General features: G+C 41.1%; 1 protein-coding gene across 1 annotated transcript; it reads right to left on the bottom strand.

Annotated features, from left to right (window-relative positions):
• LOC121876410 lies at positions 1 to 8,835 on the bottom strand. Its single transcript, XM_042381493.1, has 3 exons — positions 8,713 to 8,835; positions 3,105 to 3,910; positions 1 to 2,508 (listed from the first exon to the last, which is right to left on the bottom strand). The coding sequence occupies exons 2-3, from the start codon at positions 3,878 to 3,880 to the stop codon at positions 2,055 to 2,057; spliced, it is 1,230 nt and encodes a 409-aa protein (XP_042237427.1). The 5' UTR covers positions 3,881 to 3,910; positions 8,713 to 8,835; the 3' UTR covers positions 1 to 2,054.
• Positions 8,836 to 10,216: the final 1,381 nt, after the last annotated feature.

The raw sequence follows: 10,216 nt of genomic DNA, 5'->3' as shown, positions 1-10,216 counted from the left end.
GGGGTGACGGGTACAAGTGGCAGTGACGGGTACAAATGGGGTAAGTGAAGTACTCAGCAACTCAACTAATCGACAAAGACCTGTGGGGTACTTAAAGGGAGGAACTAATCACAATAACAGATACACAACACTTGAGAGTAGTGAGGGAGTGAGTGAGGGAAGGAGAGCTGGTAGTAGAAAGCATTAGACGTAGAGAAAGTAGAGTAGAAAAATGAATGAGTGAAAAGAGAATGTAATTAGAGTAAACAAATTATGAGTGAAAGAGAAAAAAGATAATGTGAATATATAAAGTAATGCTCCCGGAGTAGATAACACGTAGAGTAAGATATAAAGTAAGGTATACATATACTTAACACAGGTAGATAAGATAAATACATATATAACCTACAAAGAGATAAATTAATACAGCTTCATAACCAAAGATATGAATAAAGATAATAGTGTTACTTGCTGTCACAACCTACAGTAAGAGAGACAACAGTACATGAACGAAATTGTTTCTCTTAGGTTTTCAAAGCACATATTAGTTTCCTTAAGATCACAAAAGATGTTCACAGCTCTCATCAGACACGTATGGCACTGACAAATAAGATCAGATTGGTTTTATAATGACTTTAACCCGCCACCATCACAGGAATATAGACTTAATACATTAATTATATTGACTTGTTTACATACATGCAAATAACAACGGCAATGATAATTTTATTAGCAAATGAAACTGGCCAGAAAAAAATAATCAAGCCAAGGATAGCAAAAACACCTTCGAGCGAACAGTACAAACGACACTTACCGGCCCACAGTTGTTGCCTGACTGACTGAACTCACGGAGCCTCCAACACAGGTGAACTCCGGTACACCGTGGACCAAGGAGGATTATGTAGGGGAACTAGTTCTTCTATAGACTCCCAGTTGATCGCTAGTAATGAACAAGCTCCCCTGCAGATGTCCCCACCGTCACTGGCACGTCGTCTGTTTGTTCACGTTTGTGACGTGCATAAGCAAACAATGGTCTTATTTACCTTATTTCTGTCTAAAAACTATAATCCGTAAATCATCGGTACGAGTTGGGCAAAAATGCAATCATATATATTGTATTTAACCAATGGATGCTAAGAATAAAAAACGTATATGGCTTATGAAAGGAGTCTACGCTAAAGACAATGTCATTCTTTAGACACCTTCACGTTTTCTATGATGAGGAAACTAGATGCCGTAAATAGTTAAAATAGTTATGGTAAAATTGCAATTCGTTTTCTTAAGGTTCCGTGGACGTTTTCTACGATAAGGGAGGTTCTCGAGAAATGGCACAGCAGTACGGGGCCGACCATTAATTAAATGCTGTACTAGTTCCTTTACATTAGTATATCTTCTTTGACGTGAACTTGTGTGTTGACGTGTCACATCTGTAGCTCAGTGAAACAATGTCTTATTACCCCGATACCATTATCATAAAAGTGAATATTCGAGGCATCACTGATACCAGCACGTCTGGGAACAAATCTTCGACCCCTGAATAAATTTAAGCCTGATGCATAAATTCCTCAGAACGTAGAAATATATTTTCAGTTATCTTTACAGGTAAAACCATAGCGGATTCATTTAGAAATTACCCATGTATCATAATTATTAGATACGTTTTTTTTTTAGTAAAGGAATTCTCATGTAAGAATGCAGAGTCGTGTGATCTCATAATATAAATCTACCCCTGGCTTGTGTAATTATTATCTTAGTTTTTAGCCAGAGTTCAGAGGAATTTTTTTTCAGAAAATCCAATTTGTCGTAATTTTTGGGTCGGTCGCTGCCTGACCCTACCCCTTAATAAGAATACCAAAAGCAGTACATCATTCATCCACAGATATGTTAAATGAGAGAAAAAGAATATTGACAGAGACAATCTCATTCAATGTGTATAATAAATACTGCCCACACACACTGTATAACTGAAGCAAGTCATCAACCATGTTCACCACAAGTAACTCCAAGGGTTAGTGTTTTATTATTATTATTATTTTTTTTTTTGTAAAGTATTGCATTTTACTGAGTATAGTTTTCTAGACTATGCCGTACTGTATCATGTCATCAAACACTGAGAGGAGCCGAGGAAGAAAGGGTGGGTTGTCTCGGAGTTGTCTTATGAGTCTCTCCCTGCGTAACTTAAGGAACTTGTTCATACCGTCATCGCTAAACTTGCCCAGGATCACGGTATCTCTCTCATCGTTTACCACCAAGGGTAAAATCAACATGGCCATGAGAAATCCAAACACGTTCTTTTTGTGATACTCCTGACGAAGGTCCTCAACGGTAAATGGTACGGGTGTTCCGGCTCCCTCCACCACCTTCTTGAAGGCGTTGTAATACGTCCCTAAGAAGGACAGTAGGTTATCCTTCCTGGTGGGGCCGTCAAGGCTGGTGTACAGGAAGAAATTGAGGTCGATGGCTGGTGAGGCCCGACGCCACTCCTGGAAATCCAATAACCTCACTTCTGCTGGGACACCTTCCTCGTACCTGCAACACACGTGCTATGCTTTGAATGTTGTAAGGGTTTATTACAAGTTAAATCTTCATCTTAATATGTTTTAAATTTACTTTATGCCTGTATAAGCACCAACAACTATTCGCTTACATCACATTATAAAATATAGTGTTTGTAAAGTGTTTAATAATTAATTTATGCAAACAATATTTATCGGGGCCTTAACAAATAGTGGCCAGGTGTATGATAACCCCTAGGTGAGAAGGGTTAGCTTAGCCTGGTGCCTTTATCTTGATGCCTTTAGTTAAGATAGAAAGAAAAGTTTGTGTTGCAGATATATAGAGAAAAGAGAATTGCCACGATGTGATATAACGTGAGTTCTGAACATTGAGATGTCCTCACATGTGTTATGAGAATATTGCATCATGTGTTCGTGTTTTTCACTATTTTCATCAGACTCTTTGTTTATCTCATAACGTTTTACACAAATTTGGATATTTCTTTTAGTTTAGACACCTCTGTGAACACCATAGACAGCATCCTACAATAAGTATAAGCTTGCCTGGCCGTTGGGATAAGTTCGCGTCACCCCGTGTCAGTTGCATCACTAAGTGAGTCAAGTTCTTACCTGAATAACATGTTGTTGCTCCAACAGTCACCATGACACACCACGTCAAAGGGTGGAATCGCCCCCAGCTGCTTGTTGCACACTTCACTGCTCTTGTTTGCAAAGTCTTCAAGCCAGGCAACGATTTTGTCGTAACCACCTATTTTCCTGGCTATATCTGCCACGATCTTTATGTTTCCGCGACTTAAGTTGCTGTACTGATCATCAGCATTATTAGTGAAGAAATCGGAGTCCTCCTGATGGAGTTTGAACTTAGCCTTAAGAATTTGGGTTGATTTTGCCTGTGCTAAGGTGGATGCTGCATGAAATCTGGCCAGCTCCTCCAGCACTAGGTAAGTGTGTGCCTTATCCATGCTCTTCATGCGGCCAAACATTTTGAAGCCTCCTGAACGTAAGTCTTCCAAAATCATGACTTCTTCACCTTCACCAAAGTGGTTGAAGAAACAAGCAGGTACCTTCAATGGTTCTTGTCCTATGCTGTACAGTTCGACATTAAACAGCGGCACCAGCTCTTGATAGTACTTTGCTTCCTTCTCAAATTTCCTGGTGACGAGGTCGTTGAGGGATGACATTTGCAGACACGGATGATACTTCACCACGTATCTAACTTGCTTCTCACTACCGCCTTCCTCATAGTCCACATTTATACACTTCACGACGCTGGCGTAGTTGTCGCCATCCTTGGTGAAGCTCTCAATCGAACAAGATACCAGATGAGCTCCGGCGCCCTTGTCCGCCCTCAAAGCCTCCTTCACCTGTGCTTCCGTGATGAGCATTCTGTTAGGGCTTGCTTTTTGGTGGTCTCACTGTAAAATATAAATGTTGGTAACAATAAAATACCTGTTTCATGGATCATTAATTTAGATATTACATAGACGCAAATCCTATTTAATGACCCCCCCCCACCCACCCCTTATACATACACAGATCTTATAGAGTCTTCCACCTGGTCGGGAAATACAAGTAAAGGAAGGTACAGTATGAGAAGCAAGTATTTTCCCAGCCATGGTAAATGAATATATAAACCTGGTGGATTATATTGAAGCGTAACCGTGACTATTACTGATTAGCGATAATTTCTACGATCATTTCACCTTTTTGGAGAGTTTATGCAGATTATAAAAAAAATACATATAAATTAATATCTTTACACAAAACCTAACCAGTATGCCTCTGGTTCATCATCACACTCACCACACAGAAGCACCATCATCACACTCACCACACAGAAGCACCATCATCACACTCACCACAGAGAAGCACCATCATCACACTCACCACACAGAGAAGCACCATCATCACACTCACCACACAGAAGCACCATCATCACACTCACCACAGAGAAGCACCATCATCACACTCACCACACCGAGAAGCACCATCATCACACTCACCACACCGAGAAGCCTGGTGGAGCGTCAGCCTGGGGTGGTTGGGTTTACAATAACAAGTTAATTATAAAAGAGACGTAATGTTTAAAATGCTCTAACATCGTAAATTATAACTCTTGTTTAAAGATAATTGTGGACGTGAAATAGACGACTGATGGGTTAAATAGTGTTTAAAAGATCTAAAACAATCTTATACATTAAGCGTGAACAGGACTGCCCAGTATGAGCCAATAGGCCCGCTGCAGTTTCCTCCATTCTTATGTTCCAATGTTCTTATATCAAGAGGAAAGTGATTAACTACTGTGGGGACAAGTGTTGAATTGTTCTAGTGGTATTTATCCAGGTGATGTGTTTTTCCTCTAAAGGATAAGATCAAGGCCATAGAAGTTAAACTGTCAGTACCTGGAAATTATTGACTGAGTGTGTGTGTGACAGCTGACGGGGGCGGCATACTAGAGGTGCGATGAGACTCTCCTCTGTGCAGATACAGGGAGTCGCCTCTGAGCTGAGTAAAATCACCTTTCGTTAACCCCCCCCCCAATAAAAAAAAGAAGAAAAAAAAGAAAAAAGTCACGTCCCTGTAGTGAAGGTCAAAGTTTGATGAAGGCCTGCCTAGTGACGGCACTAGGATCCCGTTTACTATAATATGGAATAAACTGTTGAAATTGAACTATTACAACCAGGCCACGTGATCACCCAACCAAGAACATGTCTCCCACTCGGCTGATTACCTGTAGCATGACTGTTATCCATTCATAGGGTGATCCCAATATACCTGGAGCTGAAGTCATTGTCCTGAATAACATTAATTAAGAGAGCAAGTGGTGGTAAGTGTTCAAAGTCTTCAGATATGACTGGACACACTGAACCTATACTAGTTTGGTGTGTCATCAATGAGACACTTGAGTTTTTACCTAAATTTATTGCAAAATTCATCTCTTCTTCCAGTACTATAGATAAAAAATCATCATCTGTAAATTCACTAAGGTTAGGTTAGGTGAAGTTAGGTTAAGTATAAGTCACGGTTAACAGATGCAGTAGTCGTAATTATCAGTAGTGTCCAGCATTCTACGTCATCTCTTGGTCTGTGTAAGAGATAACGTGGACAATGCTGGTAATTATGACTATCTGCTCACCAAATGGTATCCCTATTTACCTATCGACTTCCCACCTGCCTCGTGATTACAATATATGTTTTTTTTTTAAATATGAAGACAAATATTCGTTTTAACCTTTTAACCTTACACGAGAGAACATTATTCGCAGCTTTACGTTATCTATGCCGAAATACTGTATCTGTATACAAAAATACTTATATTCACACAACATACACACACGTAGTTCTCAGTGTAATTGAATTCCTTTTTTTGGATCATTGAAGTTCCTACGTCACGGTTCTTCCTATAAGTAGGATCAAAGGTCACATTTCAGATAGAGTAATTGATCTAACATACAACGATGATGGTCAAAAGGCCGTCGAAAGTGACCAGAGACTAACGTAACTAGACATGTTCTCTGACCTGCACTGAGTAGATAAATGACCTAGATATTATAGAATGGACATAGATTCTTTGGAGAGAGTACAAAGAAGAATGACAAAAATGATCCATAATATTAGAAACCTTCCATATGAAGAAAGACTGAAAAGCTTAGGCTTACATTCATTAGAGAGGCGTAGAGTTAGGAGAGATATGATAGAGGTGTACAAGTGGGTAAGTGGGATTAACAAGGGTAAAATGGAAGATGTTCTGAAGCTCAGTAATAACGAAATAACTAGAACAAATGGCTTTAAATTAGATAAATTCCGATTCAGGAAGGATATAGGCAAGCACTGGTTTGGTAATAGAGTTGTGGATATGTGGAATAGGCTACCGAGTGCTATAGTAGGATCGGGGACGCTAGGGAGCTTCAAGACGAAGTTGGATAGGCACATGGAAGTGCTGGGATGGGTGTGAAAGGGATCTGCCCTGTATGGGCCAGTCGGCCTCCTGCAGTATCCCACTTTCTTATGTTCTTATGTTCTTATGTATGTGGTACTCTGATAAAAAATTTTTGCTCGCCAGATTCATCCAAGTTTCGGTGATTGCTATGACGTCTACATTCTCGGTACATACAACCGCTCTCAGCAAGTCTATTTTATTTCCAACGCTCCTACTGTTTGTATAGTATACATTTAAACCTACCCTTCCCTGGTCCTGTTTTACCCCTTGTCCTGAGCATCTAATTTTACTTCCCAGGACCTGCTTGTTTTTTGACTCCCACTTTCCCCGACCCCTCTCTACTGGCGAAACCCCCCCTTCAGAGAGTGACAATTTCACGCTCCAGGGATGCAGACAACGTCTTTACCCCCTCACGAGACAAGTGTACTCAGTCGCGACAGTACAGGTAGTCGTTGCCATAGAATCGTTGCCAGTTATCAATGAATGCCCAACCATTGTTTGCACAGTGTTTTTCCAGTCGGCAATTTATAGCAATTGCCCTGGACAGCCATTCACGACCAACCCCTCTTCTAGGCAAGACACCACATACTATAGGGATCCCTCCCCTATCTCTAATCTTCCCCAGCGCCTCCCTATACCTCTTGAAAGGTTCCTCACTCCTAACCTTACCTATGTCGTTTCCTCCCACACTAAGACACACTACTGGATTGGTACCCTCCCCTGACAAAACCCTGTCTAATCTCTCGGCTACATGCCCTATCCCAGCCCCAGGAAAACACACCCTAGTCCTACGTTTCCTATCTCTCGCACAAAAAGCCCTATCTACAAACCTCACCTGGCTGTCCCCAACTACCACGACCTTACCTGTGGGCAGGGTTTGTACAACTGCCCTTTCCTCTCCTTGATCCATACCGTCCTGCCTCTTCTCTTCCTCGCCAGCTTCCTGCAGCACCTGGTAAGGGTTACTGCACTCCACACCCTGGTCAGCTTTCCTGAGCCTGACCCTAGTCCCCTTGGAGACAACCACTCTCCACGCCTGCTCCTCCTTCGCAGGTGTCCTGCTAGGCAGGACACCTACCTGAAGGAGTTCCGTCCTGAGGGCTTCATTTTCCCCCTTTAGAGTGTCAACTTCACTCCTCAACTGCCCCAGCTGCCTTAACAGTGTGGCAAGGAGGTCGTCTTTCCCCACACTCCCCTCCTCTTCCCCCACGACACAACGATCCACGGCGGCCATTTTCCTTGGTCTCTAACGGGAACACTATCGGGCACGACCTTCTCCAAGCTGGGTCAGAGGTCAACTGAGCAGGGTCAGAGGTCAACTGAGCAGGGTCAGAGGTCAACTGAGCTGGGTCAGAGGTCAACTGAGCTGGTTTTCCGATATCCGGGTGGAGTTCGGAGAGTGATAGCGAACCTCAGGGACGGTACACTGTCTATGGTTGAAGTGTTTCTCTGACACACCAGTTATATCCACCACCATTAGTACTACTTACCATCAAAACAAAGTAGGTTGGTGTGTAGCTTATGTCTGTATGTTTGCTGTAACTAAAACAACAAAACGTAAATATCTAGTGAAAAAAAAGTGTAAATGCGGTACACAACGGCACGGTCATTTTGTTGACGTTATGGGTTGATTCACATACGTAATAAGCCAGTTCCCTGCCTTAAACTTCCCCTTCCTTCATGAATAAAGATGATGTTTGTAGAGTATGTTCTATAGTGACTTCTGTGTCCTTGGTGGAGCAGATAACCACTGATAAAGGAAGACACAGCCGTACTTCACGTTCAAGGCTCAGGATATTAAAAGATGTATACAGTAAGTTATACGTTGTTCTCCATCATAAGTTTCTTGTGTAATATTGATGCTCTCTTGGCGTCACATCTCCGTCTTTGGCAACACGGAATCAGCTTACAACAGTGTCAATACCTCACTGACTTGTGTTGTTACCTGCACAACCATAAATGTAATTAGCGTTGGAATATGTCATAGAAAGAGTCTGAATTTCATTTTCTTATAGGATTACCTTTGATGGATTATTTTTAAGTCTGTCCGGTTACCCATGACTTACTTTCATGAAGAGCTGACGCAACCTTCGTCTCTACTTACCTTCCACGAGTTAGTGCTCAAAGTAGAGTGGTTAAAATTTATTTTTCTCTTAATATTCACGAGATCGTTTTGAAATATGATGCAAAAATAAATTAAGTCATTTTCTATCTATAATTTACCTAGACATTTCAGGCGTAACCCACACCTTGTGTCGTGAGAGACCAACAGCTAACCTGAGATTCCTCACAACTGGAAGATCCTTCGAGGATTTGAAGTTTTCCACTACGATTTCTGCACAATGCTTCGTCTTCCAGTTAGGTAGTAGAAGTGTGTCCCTGAATACCTCTCACCGCGCCAGTCAGGCAACAACTGAAACTAGAGACGGGCCGGCAGGGTTGTTGGAATTTCTGAATCTTGTTTACCAACACGCTGATTGGTTCAACTGCTCGCGTTGTGATTAGTTGCGAGTCCATGAAATAAGATTACTATTTTCTATAATATAATGTGTGGTGAGGGGTAACGAAGATCCCAGATACATTAATTATATTAGAGTAGTCCTCATACTCAGTGAATTTCATTGTTCCAGTCATTAGTTTTATAAATTTCTGAATAATAAACACTGCATTATACACCATTCAGAGTGTTATATGAGATCACATTGGAACAGACCGGTGGCTTACTTGTCTTGACTCGATATCGCTTCCTGTGTGACTCAGCAGAATATAATTCTGTTAAAATATCGCTAGTAAAATGTAGGTAAGATAATTAAATACTGTACATCTAAAGTTTATTTATGTGTATTCTACATGGTATTTTAGCCATGAAAAAGCATATTTCCTAAAGTCGGTAATCTACCGACTGTCGGAGAAGTGACGTCACGGCTTACCGACTACGTCATCAATTTACCGATTATAAACAAGAGTCGGAAATTCCGACAGCCCTGCTAGAGACCAAGTTACTACTGTACACTAGGTGTCAAGGTCAGTGGCTCTTTGCGCCAGCCGCCATCGCCACACGCTCAAACGGGCCTTCAGGCCTTCAGTTAAATGTTTTAAATCTCCCTTGTGTAATATCTAGAGTAAAGTTGTCAATGTTAGTTTACATTTACTAGTTGGACAAACGAACAAAAGATAAAACTTAATAAAACATTCCTGATATTAGCAGATGTTTACACTCTAGTGATCAAAACAAAATATCTCACACTATGTAACCAACGGAGACCATTTACAGTAACTCTTGAGTAGTAATAACGCCATTTACACTGAATTTCACCCTCTAGCAGATTTACATATTATGTATTTCGACCAATATGTTAGTGAAGATTCTCCCCCCCCGACCGTTACCATCTTCTCATTCTCAGAAGAAAGGATCAGGTCTGGTTTACGCGGATCTTATTCTTTTAGCTGCAGTATCTTTAAGTCCGTCCACTGCTTGTCCAGTCCCTCATCAAGAGTTGGCCCAGCCAGGGAAAGGCGTAGAGCAGTGTCCTCTCTTGTTTAATTCATATAAAAGTGTTGCCTCTGTTGAAATATATGGTATAACCCTTTCCATTCTAGGTTGTTGTTGTACATATATATATTATACATAAGAGCTCCAACAACACAAAAACATATTGATGTTATAATGCAATACTGCGCTTCTTAGGTCATCAGCGAGTATACTAGATTGATAAAACAATTTTTGTCTTATCACGTCTTTTGTTCTCCTTGTGAAGTCACTTTTGGATTTACTCTCAAG

Source organism: Homarus americanus, unplaced genomic scaffold, assembly GCF_018991925.1.
Source record: "Homarus americanus isolate GMGI-L3 unplaced genomic scaffold, GMGI_Hamer_2.0 scaffold1640, whole genome shotgun sequence".
Classification (NCBI taxonomy): Eukaryota; Metazoa; Arthropoda; class Malacostraca; order Decapoda; family Nephropidae; genus Homarus; species Homarus americanus.
This window is presented reverse-complemented; position numbering and strand designations above follow the sequence as displayed.